The sequence below is a fragment of the Haliaeetus albicilla genome, chromosome Z, assembly GCF_947461875.1.
Source record: "Haliaeetus albicilla chromosome Z, bHalAlb1.1, whole genome shotgun sequence".
NCBI classification, from domain to species: Eukaryota; Metazoa; Chordata; class Aves; order Accipitriformes; family Accipitridae; genus Haliaeetus; species Haliaeetus albicilla.
In genome coordinates this window covers 65,123,655-65,144,922 of record NC_091516.1, presented here as the reverse complement: position 1 = coordinate 65,144,922, position 21,268 = coordinate 65,123,655, and the positions used below count along the sequence as shown (strand labels likewise).

At 36.8% G+C, this 21,268-nt stretch overlaps 1 protein-coding gene across 3 annotated transcripts in view; it reads right to left on the bottom strand.

The window, feature by feature from the left end:
- XRCC4 (X-ray repair cross complementing 4) overlaps nt 1-20,579 on the bottom strand; it is a 180,832-nt gene extending 160,253 nt beyond the window's left edge. The window contains exons 1-3 of one of the 3 annotated variants that reach the window (XM_069777717.1): nt 20,510-20,579; nt 6,116-6,195; nt 3,764-3,913 (exon numbers count right to left, since the gene is read on the bottom strand). In XM_069777717.1, the coding sequence (XP_069633818.1) occupies nt 3,764-3,902 (139 nt within the window). In that variant the 5' untranslated portion in view covers nt 3,903-3,913; nt 6,116-6,195; nt 20,510-20,579. The remainder of the gene's footprint in view (nt 1-3,763; nt 3,914-6,115; nt 6,196-20,509) is intronic. The other 2 variants (XM_069777718.1, XM_069777716.1) reach the window with 2 other exon arrangements.
- Between the last annotated feature and the right edge of the window lie 689 nt (nt 20,580-21,268).

Here is a 21,268-nt window from a genome sequence, read left to right as displayed (position 1 = left end):
CATTACAGCAGATATAACAGACAATCATGCATAAGTGGTTTTGTACACAGCCTAATACTGATGAGCTGTAGGGCACTGAAATACTGAGACACCTAATAAACTAAAGATTCAAAACATTTAGATTTTAATATCATCATTTGAAGAATGGGTTACACTTTTCAAATTTATTCCTACAACTCAACAAGACAAATTTAAACAGAGCAAAAGTAAGCAGCAGCCCTCTTCACTAAGTTGGGGTTTAAAAAAATCTTTATGAAAGGGAACACAGGGCACAGAGAGAGACAAATGGATAAAGGTGTATCAGAACTCTTTTTTTCACTGCATGGACATCACAACCATCTTTCTTCCTAATATGTAAAACCCGTTCCTAATACATAAAGGGAAAGAGGCTAAGACAGAGGGCCACGTATATAGCCAGCTAGTACTTGTCCTACAAACAGGACTTTTGAGTGCAAAGCCACACTATTTAGCTACAATGCTGCATCACTGCCTCCTTTCCTATATACCAGACACAGCTGCAGCTGGCATACAGGGACATGAACAAGAGCAAAGCCAGCATGCAGGCAGCACTGCAAATATGAAAAGACCTCCAAGCAAGCAACTGCTAAGTCAAAGTCAGTTGTGCATGAATCCTCACGCATTAAGACTGACAGGTATGAATTTCAGAACAGGACTTGGTACTGTTACAAACATTCCTGCAAAGCTGGATGCTGTTAACTTACACTAGCCATTGCACATGATATCAGTTCTTCCCTACATCACTGTAAGCCAAGTGTTCAACCCTCGGCCTCAACATAACTGAACACATTTAAATATCCTAGATGAAGTAGTAAAAGTATTTTCCAAGATTTTTAAAGCTTATTGTAAGGATGAAATGGATGTTATCAGAAAGGCTTAAGCCTTTAACAATTGCCAGTTCCATCTTTGTTTTTTAAAACCCAAAGCAGCACTTGTAATTTTCATATAAAAAATGATACAGTGAAACTACTGTCAGGAAAAAAGCTAAGCCTCCAAGTCAGTGACCGACTGGGGCTACAGGGCTGGTCAACACTCATCTTGCAGAGCTAACAATCCACTACAAATAACAAGAATTGAGTGGGAAAGAAAAGAAGAAATTTGCCGTTAAAACATTTCTATTTTACGCTACATACACCAATCATTTTCTCATTATCTAGCTTATTTCTTGTACAGGACACTATACAGAGTTGAGAGAGAAAAGGCCACTAGTATGTCAGCAACTCCCTTAAGTCCCCTGAAACGGTACAGACAGAAATGTGGAAACCCTTGCAGTACAAGGCAAAGAGCAGCAGAAAAAATAAGTCGGAAATACTTGCAAAAACAAGTGTTTCTTTAGAATAATTACTTAAAAACTGAGAAAAATTAGATAAACTTTTAATGCAAATAAGAAAGCTAAGAAACCAAAGTCACTCATATACTGTAATAGAGCACTGTGGGTTTTTTCTCCTGTGGTGCCTGTACATGCTGCATGTTCCTTTATCTTATAGAACTAGCAGAACTGATCAATCGTTAGAGAAACATGAAATGTATAAGTCCATATATCTGTAGTTCTTTAACCCAATACCAAGTGAATACATCAGATCATATTGCATATTTGTGTGCTTCTCCTCCCGCCAGATTTTTTTTTTCCTCCTTAAATAGGACTCCTAACACTTTTCATCATCACATTAAACATACAAAAACCGTAAAAGACAACTCCATCAGCAACTCTCACTCACTTCCTGGTAGGTCTTGCCAAGCAAAATAATCCACAGTGTGAGAAACCCAAAAGGGATTTCCCTAACAAGAATTTTCTGACCACTGCTTTCCCTCCTCCCAGGTTTTGAATTTAGAACCTAAGCAGTCTCAAACATGATGTAATAACTTAGAAAAAGTGATCAAAAACAACGTTGAGTGTACAAAAACCCAGATCTGTGCAGTAGGAAAGCCTCATGCACAAGAACTTCAACTCCTAATGAAATTATTGAAAGGACTACAAATTCAACAGGAATTCCTTAGAAATGGATCAGATTCTTGCACAAGAAACAGAAGCACTCTCCTTGGATGAGTACCCAGTGCTCATGCTAAACTGTTGTGTGTTTCCTTCTTTTCTTTTAACAGAGTGAGCTCATCTTGCTTTCACTGGTCCTCTGTTTTGGAAAATGATCATCCAGCCATTCTGCCAGATGCAGGAAGTTAACAAAATGAGAACTGTGTTTACGTATTTTTTCTATACTCTTTCAGTTATAGTAACATAGCTTTTACTTAGAAAAATAATGGATTTAAAGAATCAGCTTTTTGTGAATTTTAAGCTGGGGATTTTAAAGTTATGCAAGAACAACCAGAAAAGCTTTTAAACAAAAAAAAACTAGTATGCTTAATTATTTAAGTATTTATCAATGGTAAAACGTTTTTTGTTATTTTGAAAATATACAGTTTCACTATACTATTACCAAATCAAGAAAGAAAAACCCTTCATACCAGACTACAGGGAACCAGCATTGGAATGTATGTATTTGTCTTTTGCAGGAACTCCTAATCAAAAGTGTGTCTGAAATGTTAAAGGGAATATGGAAGAGCAGATTTAATACATACGTGGACATATTTTAACTTAAGTCTTGTTCCCTAGGTCTGAAAGAAGAGAAAGGTAACAATTGCATTCAAAAGAAGGTTAATGAATGATTAAGCTTCTTTTTATGCACAGGAACTATATATATACACACAAATATATATAGTTTGTATACATGTATATACATACAAAAAGCACTATTTTATTTATATATATTTTTTTATTTTTATATCTATATTTATATCAGGCCTATGTGAAAGCTTGACTTATGTAGGAACTGGGGAAAAACAACATCTATTGGACAGGGAGAAGGAAGGAAGAAACTACACGGAAATCTAGTCTTATAACTCAGAAAAAGTCAGGAAAATATTTTTGCTTACAATACGCTGTAAAATATATCGTTCTTTCCTCCCTTTGAAATATTTTTGCCACTGAGAGAAGGGCTTTTGATCAAGTATTTGACACATTTCTAAAGGAACACACAAATATTTCCTTCTTTCACTAGGTGTGAATGAGAGAAGCATGCACATATTAAGACAACCATCATCTTATTCAGGTTTCAGGGGATGGGGGGGGGGGGCGAATTGCATAGGCCGGTTGTTTTTTTTTCTTCTGATAACTTACGCCCAGGAAAAACGTATTTTCTTGTCCATTCTTCTCAAAAATTCACCTGAGTACCAAATACAACTACATTTAATTCTTAAGATTTTATGAAAACATTTTAAAAACATCTGCAATTAAATGCTTCATGAACTATAATTTGCAAACAGAACTTGTATGACATATTTGTTCAAGGACCTGGAGAAGACACATAAGTCGTATTCCAATATCACTGCAAGAAATTATATTCTTGAGAAAAAACAAAACATTGCATATCCCTATGCTTTAGCATTAGGTTTGACACACAATCTTTCCAGATTTGAAAGATCTCTGAAAACGTCCCAGAAGATCATGACCCCCACCTCCTCCATCACGGGGGAGAGGTAATACTCATAAAAAGTTCTTGATACAAGTTGTGGGTCACAGTTCAGAAAATGTTTACAAATAATGATAAAGAACAGTAATAATTTAGAACAATTCTTATTCTTTCATAAAAAGTTCTTGATACAAGTTGTGGGTCACAGTTCAGAAAGTGTTTACAAATAATGATAAAGAACTGTAATAATTTAGAACAATTCTTATTCTTTCCATTATTACCTGTCCCAGTCCATGCACATTGACCATCACTAAGTATTATACCAAAGCCAGTTCCTAAATCTTTTTCCCATGATACTTGTAGAAAATATGTTGCTTCTGGATCAGAAACAGGATGAATTCTGTTCAAAGTCTTCTCCATTTTCCAGACACCTGTTTAGGAAGTAAGATAATCTTGTTAAAAACAATGGCTTATTTTCCAGAAGTGCTTAGCAGTTTTACGTAACTAGCTTCAGGGGAAAAAATAAAAAACCACAAAAAAACAAAACAAAAAAACAACAACAAAAAAACCCCCACAAATATAAGCATACATAGAATTTTATTTTACTTTCCTCCACAAATTCAGTTTTTCAGAGAACTGGTGATATTTCCAAACAGAAAAGTGGATTACAATAAGTAAGGTTTAAAAGCACAGTGCCAACAATCAAATATATTTGAACAGTCCAGATTAAGAAACTAAGTATCAGGAAGCTGGGGAACAGAAAATTACAATAAACAAGCACTTCCCCATGGCTATGTTTTTAACTTACTGTCCACTATCAGCCAATATATAGCACACAGAATATAAGTCAAAATAATCAATATCCATCTGGAAGACTGCCATATGAAAGCATGCTACTAAGCTTCACTGCAAGGCAGGGGTTGTAGTAGATGCCAGCAACCAAAGAAATTTAAAAACTGGATGCTGCAGACAATGAAATTTATGATGCTACAGTGAATTTTTTGCTTAATATCAAAGCAACTTGGCAACCTGTACTTGACATAAGACCTTCTAAAGAATCCCATGAATTTATTTATAACGTGACAATAATGAATCCTCACAGTACTCAAGAACTTTAAAACTGCATTTGGCAATTTGCTCTGGAGAATAATGAAGAAACAGCCAATTCTGAAGTTAACACTGACATACAGTATTTTCATTGAAAATGCTTCATGTTCTCCAGTACCTGGAGAGTTTGTTTTGGGGTGTTCAGTTGTTTGGGGCTTTTAAATTTATTTTTTTTTTTTTTAGACAAATGAACTGAATGTAAAAGGGCTACATGTTCACTCACACACTAAAAATAGCATGTATTGATAAAAGCAGGAAAAACACAGCTGAGGCATTTATAGATACACACACTGAGTACAATGATGCTTGGACAGGTTAAGTATTAAAAGCTCTATCAGTTTTCCATCTCAGGTATAGCAGTAAGTTATCATGATCCGGTTCAACTCAGGTCCTGAGGGGACTCGGTTCTTCAAGCACTAGTAGAGGGAAGCTCTTTCTTTGCTCATGGACATTGAGAGCCAAATCTAGATACAGAGTTTAACTACCATTGGCCTCCCAAAAAGTTGGCATTTTCAGGTTAGGAGGAACAGTTTTAACTGAAGTTGACTGCACTGTGTCTGGCCTTTGCTCAACTCTGCACCCAATAACATTTGAAAATGCCTTTCCCTTGTCCAGACAAGTGCACAGTATTCAAAAGCAGCAAAATATATGAATATAAGACTTGTTTTTCAAGCATAAAGCTGCATTAACAGCTAGACAACAGCTGCATTGTCAGTAATACAAACATTCATTATAGATATCAATAAAGTTAATGAAACAACACCTTAACTACTTCTGATGGCTAATTAAACCACAGATCACCTTGCACTAACAAATAGCATTTTTTAAACAGTAAGAGGTACATCACATAAAGTGCCTGCTACGAATTCCAAGCTGAACTTTGGCTAAAACATGTCACTAGGCACTTCCAGCATTCCTAACTACCCATTACATTTTCATCACCAAATACTCAAAGCACTAACTTTATTTTTCCAGCTTAAAGCTTAAGTACACATAAGCACCATAACATTTCCTTGTTCATAATATTTTTCTGAAGAGTTTAGGATTCAAAAGCTATGGTAGGAGTAAGAGATAAATCATGTACATACAGCTAAGCATCATAAATTTTCACCAACAACATTAAGAGGGATGACTTTACTATCTACATCCATAAACCAATGCTGCTTATACTTTTACTGATGTCATACTCCACCTTTCTATTCACAGAAAATGTGCCAGAAACGAAAAAACTACTTAAAAGCAATATTAAAAAATTAGTTTGAGTCCAAAAAAAAGCATTCTATTTCCAAGCAACTGGCCACTTCTGAAAATCTACAGTATGTCCATGCACCCGTAACCAAGAACAGAAAATAAAATATTTGGGGCATGGAGGCCTGGAACAAGGCAATCAGTGACTATAGAATTAAAGCCATTTTAAAGATGTGCAGTGCACTAACTGCCTGGACATGGGTCAATAAAGAGCACAGGACAGAAAGCACAAGTAGTGTGTGCAGGATGTTTAAGCACACACACGTATTCTCCTTTACCTACCAGATTCCGTTCTGCTTTTTGCTCGTTCTGGAAAAATACAGAGTCTCTTACGAAATTTTTTCATAGAAGTCCACCACTGAAAGAAAGTGTTTTTAAAAAGACTTTAATTATTCTTTTTTACTTAAAGGATGTAAAACAATTGCACAGAACCCAGACAGATAGCATACAAAGTACTGATGCGTATATATAGTTCAATAGGGAGTTTTTGCTTGTTGCATTGGATTCTTATCACAAAGCAGAGCAACATTCAGTGAAAACCACCTGCACCAGAGGCTTTTTAATGTAGACAGTTATAACAGAAAGCAAAGCAAAAGAGTTGGATTTTCTATTTATATGACAAAAAAGAGAATGAAGTGTCAGTCCTGAGTCAAACAGTGATGTCAAGAGTCACACAGGAAAGGAAATTTCTTTAAAGATGCGCTAACAAGGTCTTTAAGGCCTGAGATGAAATTCACCTCATATCATAATACTGTTCTTCCCATGCATCCATCTTCACACATCACTATTTCACTGAAATGATGTGGAACAGCTAAAAATGAAGATTCTGTTTAGACATCATTCATAAGAGGTCAGTTACCATTGTAAGGGATGAACCTGTTAGCAGACCTGGGAAAGCTTCCATACAATTTGTATACCTGTGGTAATACACAACTTCAACAAAAACAAATATGGCAAGGTGATACAACGCAGAAGAATGTTCTATATTTCATAATAAAATGCAACATATAGTTGTCAAGCTTTTCCATATTTTACTGTGCATCTTTGAACAATTTTACAAGAGAGCATAAAATGAAAATACTTTTTCTCCCAGCTTTTACCTCCTTCATTGTGTTCACTGACCTTTTGAGAGGAGTATATGCTACCACTACATGTTTAGAAACTGCCTCACAAAGCAGAGCTCAGCCTTGCTTGAGATCTCCAAGCATTCAACTGTTCCAACCCATTAGCAAAAGCTTAAGGATTCTTTGCTGTATAATGGCTATTATTTACTTATCTTCAAGAGAAAAAAAGCTTCTTCATGAAAATTAGTCTGACTAATTATGTACAGCATACACAAACATCACTACAAACAAAAATATTGTACCTTACTGCTTTTTAAAACCTGTTTGTAAAAAAAACCAAACAACAAAAAGCCACACAAACAAAACAAAAAAAACCCCCTCTTCCACAAATCTCCCAACACAACTCTTCCACAGAGTTCAGTGTAGTGTTGAGTAAACAGATAAACCACACAGCTGAAGCATGAATACAACAAAAAGCAGCAGTTACCTAACTATTTAGCAACTAGCAATTACCACTAATGAAAGAAGAAAATACAGAAACTAAATCAGAGCATGCTGCCTGTTAATTTACTATAAGACGAGTGCATGCATCTTATCCACTCTGAAGGCAAACCAGTAACATATGCACACCAGTATATTCCCAAAATAAGAATTTCAAGGGGAGGAAGTTGGACGTCCTACCTTGAATACCTGCAGTTAGCTGTATGTTCACAGGATTCACAACTTTGTTCAACATCTTTAAAAGATATGTCGCTCTATACTTCAAGAGCTGAAGTAAACTAAACCACCCTCCTTAAAACTAACTCATCTCAATTCACCTGCCTGCTTACTATATTCTCTCATGACCCCATCAGCTTTCAATATGCCAAGCATATGTGACTCTTCACAGATCAAGTACTTGTGTGTAAAAAGTGATAAATGTTCCTACCGGAGTTTCTGCTCCAGGGATTTTTTTGGGGGTGGGGGAAGAAACGCTGTGCACTGCCAAAGTCTGATGGGCACAGGAAGAGCAGATTTGCCAAAGCAGATTGTCCAGCTCCCCTTCCCCAAATTAACACTCCAAAAAATCCCCCACCTTACAAATATTTCAACTTGGCCAACAATGAGTGTTCTCTCCAGGAATGTAGAAGACTGATAACACAACTTCAAGCAATTTGCTTGAATCCACAGTCTTGAGTCATTTCCATGGCAGAAGATGTCATATATACACAAATCAAAGGGTTATCATAGCATCAAGGGTGCAACAAAGTTAAGTTTCCCATTTTTACTGTTGACATCATTATGTCCCAAACCCTAAATGTAGATTCTAAAAGTGAGAAAATTAAGTGCATTTCAATCTAATATCTAAATAATGTTTTAAAACACCAATCATTCAACAGGATAATTCATTGTCATAACCACCACACATGCAAAATTCCAGCCAATAGTCCTGCACATGCTCGCCTACGAATCTACCTTTATACATTGAAAAAGTAGTCCTACTAGAAACACTAACAGTAAATTTTTAAATGAATGCCAAACCACTTCTCTGTTGTGGCTATTGTCCCAAATAATCCATTAACACTACACCTAAAACTGAAGCATAAAGAGTCACAGCTGTTTTAAGTACTCTGGGCCAGACACCCAGCCAGAACAAAATAAGTGCAGATGTACTGACATAGGGGTCTGTAAAATACATGTCAGCTTGGGGCCTGAACCTCCACAGAACTGGTCGCACAAGCTTGTAGAAGCTGGTACCGCTTTTTAAGATTTTACTAACATCCCCATCTCCACCAAGTCATAATTTCATTATGAAACACATCCAAAAATATAAATGAGGGAGAGTTGAAACTTCAAGAGTTAGTATCACATCTTTGAGTGGAAAGACAGGGACACAGGTAAGAACAGTATTAATGCTCAAAATGGTTAAAACAGCCACCTGAATTCTGGCACTCACACTATTTAGCAGTCCAGCCACTGCTGAAGCTTATTAAAAAAAAACAAACCTCGCTGCACAAAACGAGACTATTTTTATAGCTATCCAACAAACTAAATTACTGAAATCAGACCCTCACTATTGCAGTCTAAAAAGCACCTCTGAGTCTATTAGACCAGAGGAGTACCTTCAAGTGCAGTTCAATATTCAGCAACACTGCCTCTGTAGGCTTTTTCCATTCACTGTCTCAATAAAATGAGAGCAGTCAGTACTTTCTTCCTCCCTTAACTATGATAAAGAAAAGCTGCAGAGAAACTGATTGATTAGGGCCAGAAGAAAGCCAGTGTTTTTCTCCTTAAGGGCACAGGAGGTCACACCACATACCAGCACCTCACCCTGTTAGAGCCAAGGCTCTGAGACAAGCTTGCAGGTGGGAACAGTTGAGTCCCACCCCAAATTTGTTCATCAGAGGCTTTATTGAGGCCTTCAAACAGTTGAGGATTGAGCTGTTTATCTTTAGCACTTTGTCCCTTTGGTCTTTGGCTTCTATGATCTATATTAGGCAATGTTTCTTTCTAAGGAGAAATCAGCTGTTGGCTGGTGTGCAATTGACTGGAGTCTACTCTCTGAACAAAGAGTGTACACAGTTGCTTCTGAATAAACAAGAAACTTTTAAAATTGGTTTACAAAGAATTTTATATGTTGTTTTGGATAGCACTAGGCATAGACCAAAAGCCAAATCTTTTAGGCTGCTCCAACACAGCATCATTGATAATAGTTTGAACTTCAGCACTTTATTTTTTTCCATGCAGACTAATGGCTTTTTTTCAAATTGCTTCAGCTGCAGGTGTTCCAAACTTCAGCAGCTATGCATGGAAGGATACTTACAGACCAGAAAGGGCTACTATGTCTTTCTAATGGAGCAATTAACTTAAGTGCTTTCTTGTTGAGAAAAATAGGAAGCTATCTACAGTGGGCTCAGAATAGAAGACCAGCACATACAGCACACTGCTATTAAAGTGTATAATTTGATCCATTCTGTCATTGGCTTGACCACAACATACACTACAAATCAGAAACCAATAATCAGAAGAACGTGAATGGTTAACCTATAATCAGAGAACAGGCACTATTCAGGAGATGCTATATGTACTTATAAGTGGATTATTGGAGATTTAAACCAGTCAAGAAAAACTCAGATTGCTTTTAAAGATTAAAACAAGCTATTTTCACATTTTCCAACAGAAGGAAATAAGATAATGTCTATATTTATGAATATTTCTAGAGATATATTTCATACAAATTTATATTCTCTCAAGTTAATTTAATATTCCATTAACTCAATAGTTCAAGAGGAAGAGCATTAAAATATCTGACAAAAACTTCAACTATGACTCAGTTAATCTAAGAACTACTATTGACCTAATAAGGACTACTTCTTTTTTCTTTCCTTTTTGGAAGAACATGATTGTGCCAACAAACAGGAAGAAAACAATACAGCATCCTTCCTATCACATCTCACAATAAGCCTCCCATTCCCTTGACCACAATATTTGTTCGACACTGAAAAAAGATTCAATAATAACCTTCAGCTGTAACTCAAAGGTACATCTGAAGACCAAAGATAAAAATTTTGAAAGAGCTTTGTTTCCTAACGAAATTTAGGGGGCTAACACATTTTTATATTACATGCAACCTAAATTGTATCTAGTTGTTCTTTTGTTTAACTTTGTTCTATATTAAAAGCACAAGGTTCACAATTTTGTCAATAATGCAACTTTGCCTTGCAGTTAAAGAAAATAAATGAGAAATTGGCACTGGATATGAAGAAGTGACTGAATGACTTTATAACTTTGTGCAGACGGGTGAATGGCCCATTTTAAAAATTCAGTCCTGCATGACAACATTTGATCAAGAGATTGACTTTGAGACTGATGCAATTAGTATTTGGTCCTCATGGACCCAAGTGCAGAAGCAGGACTCACATGGCTAACATTTGCATTGCTTGCTTCCCACTGTTTCGTGGCAGCCACAAAAGGATTGGAAACATGCACATACTTTTTGTGCAATTGTCCAAAAAAAAGCAGTCTTGAGCTTGTCAGACTCCATGGGCCAATAGGATATGCAAGATTTGCCGCAAAAGATCTGGAATCTACGATAAGGAACAACCCTTGTCAGACTTATTTACTACAGTCACCAGCTGAAAAATGAGGAGAAACAGAAGGAAGCAGACAGTCAACAACCTTTATAGTAGGAATCTTACTAACAAGCTTTGATCTTAATTGTAGCCTGGAGGCAAAGCCCACCCTGGTGTCTTTCATCCTCTTGAAGTCTCAGACCTAACCCACTACCAACTCCAGATATCCAGGCTTGCCAAGCTTACTTATAAGCATCTATATTAGGAGACAGTTTAAGCTATAACAAGGTTAAAAAAAAAAAGGCCTTAATACATTAAAATAAACACCCAAGTGAGCAATTATACTAGTACATACTAGCAAGTAAGGGAGTACCTGGATAGATTTCCAAAAGGGACAAACCCTTCTTTTTCATCCTTTTCTACAAATTCTTCCCAACACTAATAGTTCAGTGTGTACACACTGTCAAATCGTCACTTTCCAAAATCCATATCAGAAAAATCCTAACATTTCCCTAGATAAAGCAGGATACACTAACTAAATATTCTAAATCTGTAAAAAATAAAATTAAATCATAGAAATGAAATATTTCCTGATTAAAAAGTTAATTTAGTACTGAAGTTACTAAAAAATGTGTATAGAACTGAGCCAGGATCAAAGACGACCACCAAATCAGCTTCAAGTGGGCAGATCCGGGATGCAAAGTCAGCAGGCGCACCTAAGAGACCCATACTCACTACCCTTGGTGCCTCTGGGAGATGCAAGCCCCAACAAATATTTTATAAATCTACTTTGGCAGTAGGTCAGCCTGGCTTTCCAAGGCCCTACCAAAGCGAATGGTGGCATGGAGCCACACCTGTTTTGCCTTCCCTCGCAAACTGCAATCTATTAAGAAAGTTAATTCACTTTCTCAAAAAAACAAACAACAACAACAAAAAATATTAAAATATCAATCTAAATATATATCAATTTCCCCATAATGTCTCTGAAAAGACAGCACTAAAATAATTATATATTTTGCAGATAAAAAACAGGAAAAGGAAACAAATCTATACAATACTGCCAGACACAACTTTTCAGCCTGCTCCATACCATCAGTAAGAACCAAGATTCCGGAATTTCTAGTATCTTAGTCACATTTCCAAAAGCATCTTTGCAGTTTTCAGTAAGTTAGTATTATCCATTTGAGTACGGGAAAGTTGAGGAATTAAAAAAAAAAAAAAAAAAAGCAGCACGTTTTAACTGCCCTTCACCCATCCAAAAATACTCAGATACATATGTCTTTTTGATGTATATTTGGATAACATAGTAGTCTGGCTGAGGTATCATCTGTTTTCCAAAACACTGCCTTCTTTAGGATTAAGTATTATCAGGATATTCAACACAAAACAAATCTGTCCTACAGATTTCCTTTGTTTTCTATTCTCTAGTCCCCATCTAGACCTATTATAATGCCACTCAGTTTGACATGTTTCTGTAAATGCTTGACTTAACATCACCGAGCAATGGATTCCACTAAACAGTCTGCCTTTTTTTTTTTTTTTCAGTTTGAAATAAAGGCAGATAAATTCAGTACTACTGAATCCACAATAGGTCCATAGGCAAGAGTAACAAATCTGAAACAAAGATAAATGAAACAAAGAAATCAGTGTCAGCTAGATATGGAAAGATGTAATTCTCTATGTAAGATTCCTGAAGAGCTTTGAAAAATTGAGCCCAGTAACCTGGAAAAACAAGTTTCACCAAATGTAGCTGCTTCAGTGGGACAAGAGCAGGTATAAATACAAAGGCTTACATACCATCCTCTCCTCCCACCTCTACACCTAAGACTTTTCAAAGAGATGGATTATTTTAATTTCACATCCCTGTCAAATTAATAATAAAAAATAGGCCTAGACTTCAAATTGCTTTATCTTGCTAAACAGTTTCCTAAGGCATTTTCTTTGAAGAAAATCCTGCATTACCTCGTCTTCACTTAACAAAAGTTTTATTATGGTTTTCTTTCCATGTGCTATTTTTCTAATGGAAAAGGCAACATTGATCTCCTTGAAAACAACGAGCTCACACTACTTTAATTTATTAATTTAAACATTGTAATTAATTTTGTTTCATCTGGCCCCCACAGAAAAATAATTCACAGGACATTTTCAATGAACTGGGATATTCACTTTCAATGCACTTAAATTTCAATTTTACAGCTCTTTATTCAGCCATGTTTAACACTTTGCATTGAAAATTAATTACTTTTTGATGGATTGGGCTGAGCAATCAGAGTTTGAAGCTAAGACAAAGAGACATCCACCTTTATCTATTTATATTGAACATGGATTTCAGCTGTTTCCACATACAAGCACGGGTCCAGCTTTGGTTCTTTGATCTGCCTTGAATGCCAAGCCATGAGATTCAACGTATCAGGTAACATGACAGGTACCTATATGCAGGATTATTGCCCCATGGTATAGCACCCTCAATAGAGGCAACAACCCACAGAAAAGTGACAAACCGAAACAGGAGAGAAGCACCAGTCCGTATCCAAGAATGACTGACATGCCGGTATTTTAGCAAGGAGAGGGCCCAGTGCCAAAGTCCCACAACTGCACCAAGCTCTGAGCAAACAAGCAGCTTTGTTTTAAAAAAATAGATAAAATAAGGACACAGTTCCACTAAACAGATAGCAAATTCGGTGGCCACTGACTCTACACCCTAAGCACTTCCATATCTATTAGTTGTGCTCAGTCAGCCCTATGTCTACAAAACACATTTAGGAAGGAAAAAGGACATAAAGAGCTTCACATGAGTCACCTGTACTATTTATATATTAAGTTCTATACATAAAAATATAAAGCTTTTCAAGACATATCAGCTCACTGCTTTTCTAAGTAGTTTTCCTGACTCTTTCATGTGGTGATTTTTTTTCTTGCTATGGCCTAGGCAAAAAAAAACCCAAAAACAACTACTCTCAAAAATTAAACCTTACCCAAGACACCTAATGCAAAGCAAGGGGGTCTACTTAAAGAAGCCAGCTTTTCAATATTAGTTTTCCCTCACAACTACTAAAGAATGCTAGCTTGCACTGGAATGAAAAGAAATTTGCAGACTAATATGAGGACACAGCAGGGGCATACCAGTGGAAAAATGCCATTGGGACTTGAACTGAGAGCACAATTAGGTACTCATTAGGAAAATAGAGCACAAAAGTGCTTTGATACTGCACCGGTTAGACACGGTTTCAGATCTTAAAGTGTAAATTATTACAAGGCAAACATGTGGAGCATCAGTGTAGAGGTGTCAAAACTGTTGTTTTAAGACTGTAAGTTAAATCAGTTCTTATGGAATGGTGACGTAAAAAATGTTCACCTTCATGTTGCTGGGCTTTCTGGTTCCCAACTGCAGAAGCTAAACAGAACCACTACTGCATGTCACTACCTGAAATGAAACTGTGAACAAATACAATGACTTTGAACTAATGCAGGTATATAAGCATAAAAAAACCCAGCCCTTTGTGCAGAAGAGTCAATTCTCCACAGCTCCAACAAACTACTTCAGTACAGTTTTAGATACAGTACCCCCACTGCATTTTTCCCCCTTTCAATGTTACAAGTACGCTATTTGTTTTACATTATCAAGTACCAAAATCACAACACAAACCTTGAATTAACAGTATATATTAAAAAATTCCTCTTCTACCTCATTATTTAAAGAAGAGAAGAAAAACATCTATGTTTAGAACAGTCAAGGTTAGTAACACAAATCCCTGGAACAGACAATATTAAAGAAAGATTATAAAATATAAAGCACGGTTTTCATCTATCTACTTCCCTGACCAAGGCAAATGGAAAAAAAACCATCTCTCTAATATTGCCTTCAGGAGATTATGAAACATAAGTCAAGTAAGTCTATTACCAAGACACACACAAGAATGCTTCAGCTAGTTCCTTGCCTCTTATCTCCAAAAATAATTATTCTCTATGAAAGCAATGCCTAGTTTTCACTGAAATGAAAATTTCTGCCCAATCTCTGTTATGCTTATGGCCACTGTGTGCTGTACTCTGTAAGTTAATGTTAAGTTTCACAGCTGGAGAAATTTAATATAAGCCCACACAATACAGTTTACCGCCTCCAACTACTGTCTAAGCTTCCCTCACTGGCTCAGTCAACACAAATCTCTCCTCAGGTTTTTTGTGAAGTTTCCACCATAAGCTTGACACAGCTGACAGCATTTGAAAAGCCCCATGCTCCCTCCTTCCTGTCCAGCTACTGTGCTGAAAAGGGTGGCCTCTAAGATCCTTTTGTAGACCTGTAAACAAACAATCCCTTTCATAATCATTTGAATCATTTTTTAAAAACAAATGCAGCCTGTGATAGGATATATAGCCTCACTCTTCCTTGCATTAATTTTTCCATCCCAAGATAGCAAGCAATTTGGCTGATGTCTAGATCAAGAACACAAAGTTCTCAGTCTCTGTGCTCTGAAAAATCACATAAGATCAGTCTCCCTTTTTTTCTATTTATTTTACAATCTCTGCTCTATCTGTCTGCTCTGTTGGAGAACACCCTTTCCCACAAAACTCACCTAGAAATCTGCAAAGCAGACGCAGAAATATTCCAGTAATTTTCCAAACTTCGGGAATTTGGACTATCTAATAATTTCTTGTGAAATTACTAGTATGCCTCAGAAGACAGTAACACCAGAGGCCTTTACTTTGGCACACGCATAATGAAATTTTTTTCAGCTTGGAACTTTTCCTATAAGAGATGATCTTTTCATTGATCAGATATGACTGTATTAGATTAGCAAACAACAGTAATTTGTTTAGTAATTGTCATCTAAATTTCACCTTAGCTTGTGTCAACATGGTAGCATACATAATCCAGTAAGTCTTTTGTATCTTGGACAGCAGTCCTTATTATTACATTATCTGATACTAATTCTACTAATAATCTTCAAATTCACAGGAGCCTTTTGCCACCTTTCATTTTTTTTCATCTCATGTATAGAGACAAAGGAGGTGGGGGAGACTAAAATACACAAAGACATCCCAATTACAAGCAGTAGGAGGTGAAGAACACTGTTTCTTAACCCAGGAAAGGGAGAGAGGTCAAGTCAGCAGAGGGACCAGTGGTGGAACTAGAGCAAACCCTGCTTTTGGTACAAAAATTTTCATTTCATGAACCATTCAATAGTATTTTACAATAGCTTTCTAAATTGGATTCTTTGTTATTTAGTGAAGTTAGTCAAGATCATAACTTAAATGTGTATGCACATTATTTTACGCATTCCCCACAAAAACAGCAAGCACTACACACTTTTTGCCAAATATAAAAGAAATCACAGCTGCATCCTAGTAACCTTGAAGACATAAATAACGGTTTGAGACCTTAAAAATCTCACCCTAAACTCCTAGCGATTCCACCTACTCTTCAAGGATGTGTGGTGCTTTTTCATTTGGGGCTCCTAAGCTCTAACATAACCCCTTAAAAACATTCTCCACCTACTACGAAGCCCTAGGCGACGAGAGGTAAGGATTAAAATTTCTCATCTTCAAGTGGCACTGAAAGATAACAAGGACATCAGAAATAGGCATTGAGACAAAACAGCAAGTGACTCTGTAAGGCTCATTACACATACATAAGCATGTAACATGTAATTTAGTGAAGCCAACATGCAGTATTGTAAACCATTTTAAATTATCTCATCCATACTGAAATGGAAGTTTATGGGTCAAAACAGACCACAGTAAGCTATCCAGTGTTCTTGCAAACCTGCTGGCAAGACAAGACACCAGCAGCACCAACACTGGGATTGTGCATGTCAGAAGAGTGGATAAGGTCACCTGTGTCATGTACAGCATAACTATTTCTACAGCAAGGCCATGACACTTCTCCCTGCCCCCCCCTCCCTGCCCCCCCCAAGCTGGAGTGCCTTGCTGAGCTGTGCAGTATCCCTGGAATCAGCCCATCAGTTGTAGATGACTTTTATCTTTTCATTTTTTTTCTTTTTAAATAATACTTAATGGAAAAGCTTTGTTTTGCAAGTTGTATGTAACAACTTAGATGTACTGGTTTTAGTCCAGATAAATACTTGAAATCAATGGAATTTAAATGCTGAGGCAATTTTGAAAATGCTTTATGCAGCTCTGTATACCATAATAGTGTTTAAAATCTAACTTGCCAGGTTTAGTTCTTAAGTACTTCACCAACAGATACATTAGAATCATCTTGTAGATCCAAGATGCTGCTATTCTGCTCATTTCACTATCCGTGTCAGAATAACTCCTGATGTGCCTATAATACCATAACTTCATATAGCAAATCATTCCAAACGCTCTCTATAACAGCAGTCAAAATTGTTGAGCATATAAAGTAATCGGCAAGTGCTTTCTCTCTGCAACCTGGAGACCGTAGCCACCATCACGTGATCCAACAAATAAAGGCACCCCAGACTATAAACTCAGTACGTGTGTATCCATCATCCAAGCAGAGCATAATAGCGGGCATGTTCATTCCTCACAGTCTTTCAAGACTCTAGTCAACTCTTATAACAGCCTACACGATTCAGAGTTTTATTGTACTGACAGAGGACAGCAATTCACATGAAACCTGCCACAAAAAGCGGAAATTTTAAGGTATAGGAATTCCCATGGTTATACGAACATTTCTTATCACACATCACCTGACACAGTAAGTTACTATAAAATGTATGGTTACAATACTAGGTTAAAGCACTCCTCCCAAGGACCTGTGATGTGAAGACTGAGGACTGAGTATTCATTCTTGCTTGGAACAGCTGCAACCTCCGAGCATTTTACAGCTATTGTAGTTCATCCTACTCCAGTGAATACAGTGTGCACTTTTACTAGGTAACACAGGGAGGCACAAAATGGAAAGAAAGAAGAGCCATACCTAAATGTAGACAGCTTTTTTGCAAAACAGTACTAGCAAACAAAATGCCACGTTCTAATACCATTGCCAGCCTACAGAACGCTACCTACTCACTACGCTTGCCTGAATAATGCATATCCCTCACGTTCCACCGCCTCCTTATTCCACTGGGAGAGCTAAACAAATTTGTAGCTGTAGCAACTATGCAAATAAGTTTTTATGCATTCATGCTTGTAGTTGAAGATACTAGCAACACAGAAGTGGATATGATGCAGAAGCAAAAAAGAGCATTACCAGCTTTTGCCAATCATTCAAACTAGCACATGTCAAAAAAAACAACTGCATTTATATCTTATTTACAAATGTTTTTTTCACCTCATATATACACATGCACATTTGTTACGCACAAAAACTTGTTCATACAGATGTACCTCTCATGTCAGTCACCCACCTGTGATATTTTTAAACGATCTCCTCCAATCCTCCTACTTCTTATGAAAGCTAAGAGACAAGCGAAGCTAAATACCTATGTGCAATTGACATTGTTTTGGTATAATTCTTCCTGCAATTGAAAACAACCTAGAAGCTTAATCTCTGAAGCCACTTCTTTTACCTTTCATTATACACACAAATTCCTTGGTACGCTCTATTGCTTAAACACTCAAGAGTATGCAATCTCTTCACTCGCAAACCACACTACTGTAACATCTCTTAATGTGCATGTACTACGAAGCACAGCTGATACTATTAAACCTCCTTTAAAAAAAAAACAACCCACAAACCAAGGAACAACACAGAAAACCAGTATTCATCATATGGTTTTATTTACCTATTTGAATATTGCTTTATAGATCAATATAATTGTTTAAACTTCTGATTTATTTTGAAATTTCAACAGGCAAGAATGCATATGCAGCCAGTTCCTGTAGGCACTACCAACTGAGCTATCTCAGCCACTTGTAGTGTTTTCCATGACAATATATTAAATAGGAGAAAAAACATACAAGGGAAATGAGTACCGCCCTCTGAAATCTTGTATTTCAATCAATATCCTAGATGTATCAGAGCTGCATCCCAAAAGGCATTGTCATGCTAGGTACACTATCTTTTCAATGATGCCACCAAGGCTCCCAGAAGATCATTAGTATCAAATGGCACTTTTTCCACCAGAGCAAAATATGCAGCTGAAAGCATTTTAATAAAGCATTTTAATACAGCATGTAATCAATGAAAATTCTTCTTCAAATAGTTGAGACTGTTGGAAACTTCACTTGAAAATTAAATTGCTAGCGTAAATAAAAAGCATTTTTGCAAAAATCTGTAATGGATTTTATATGTGAGCTTACCAGAAACTATCAAAGTAGATAACAGTATATAAAAATTATCCTATAGGATATGTTTGCATATAAAACTAAGGAACTAGAGAAAGCTAGCTGACCACCCGGAAGCAGGCTTGACTACAATGTGACTTAGAACTGACAGCTACAGTCTCCTCTGCAATTACAGAAATAATTTTTCAATTTCAGTAACTAATCCACATTAAGAAATCAAAAGTGAAACCAAAAAGGAAAACCAAACCAGGGTTTTTTTCCATCTCAGAGACACATAAATAAGTTAAAAAGTAGTATTGCTTCTAAAATCTAGGGTCATGGTAACCATTAGAGGTTGAACTGTTCATTGGTTATAGTTCTTTCACTTTAGAAATTACCTTCATGTGACATCATCAAACACTTTAACAACAGGTTGTAGCTGACAACAAGGCTGTTTTTACAACTGTCTTTCTGCATTTTAATTGAATTCCAGTTTTCATCCAAAACCTCGACATGTGAATAAAAGAAATTGATCCTGTGAATGTAATTCACTAACAAAATACGAGTAAGAAGTATGAACATGTTATGATAAATGACCATACATCTTGCTGACTACCTATTAAGTCAATGGATAAAGTTGCAAATTAATGAACCTTTGTAGTTGCTAGAGTTAAGCAGTCTTGAGAAAAATAAGAACAAATCTAAAATCAATATAATGTCTGAAATCCACAGAACAGAAGAACTAGTTATACAAAAAACCTCATCTTAAATTCTACATATACTTATGTTTGAAAAAGTCATTTTGGTGATTATGAATCTGAAACTACAATTTTACAGAGAACTCAAAATTGTAGTCACCAAAGCTACTACTGCAAATGAAGTTGCTCTTTAGAAGATACTAACAGCGTTTTAAGCGGATTGAGTACATTTGTTTCAGTTGCCTAAAGTATTTTGCCTTAGTAGAATATTGCCTTCGTTCCACTATAAAACATGTTTTATACACATACTCTCATTACCCTGCAGCCTCCTACAGCATTTTCTGGAAGTATGTCAAATGTTATCCCAACCTCTGGTAGGATGAAAAAATTGTTTCCCTTTACCAAGGGAAAAAGCAAAACCTGTCCTGCAGTCAACAGACAAACAAAACCAATTTGGCCCCAGTATTGAAAGATATGACAGAGTGACAAAGACCTCAAAACAAAGCCATCATCTTTGAAAGGGTTAAGGCTTTTCAAGTTCTGTGAGATAAAGTGTACTTATAAAAGGAGGAACAGATTGTTCATGGAAGTTGAGAACAGAGGTTTGTCGTGACAGCAACACCTAGGCACCTTGCTCTAAATTTAAAATAATCACGATGAAGTGTTACCACAGAACTGGTCAGAAAGCATGTAGTCTTCGCTTTCCTGAAGTCTCTCACAGTATCAAAGGCAATTCCTTAAAGAAAAAAACAATCTCCTGGTCAAAAAAACCAAATGCCACGTCTTTTTCATCGCGAGCCAGAATGAAGGCCTATCTCTTTTGTATGGCTCGATGGTAGTACAGGCACTGTCAAAACCAGCTGCCAAGTGCAGGAGTAACTGCAGATTTTAGTTGTACAGGGTTCTCTTATATGCAAGTATAAGAGGCCAGCCAAGTAGAACTTTTAATAATGTTCTTTTAAAGCTCTTTTAATAATTCTGGGTGTTTACTTACAGAAAAATACACTGTTGTCATGACAAGGAAATACACTAACTACCTTTACGCAAGCATTTTCAACTTGACTTGATGTGTTAAGTGCTAGTACAGAAAAGGAAAGAAGATGAAAACCTCTACAAGGAGAGGACACAGGACAGAGGACACAGGACAAGAGCAAAAAGACAGGAGACCAGAGTGGAGCAGAAAGACCAGGCTCTGCTCCCTCCGCTCCCTCTCCTCGACTACTTCCCGAAGGGAAGCCGGTTTGGATTTTCCCTAAGGAAGAACAGGACCGTGACTTCACAATAAAAAAGCAATTTATTAAAAAACAGCCTCACTAAGGCGTTCTTTATGTTCTTAACGTTTCATTAGCAAGGCGCTCATTCGCCCGCAGGGACCGGGGGGGGGCAGATCGCCGGCCGGACACAGGGCCGCGGCCCCCCCACCCCCC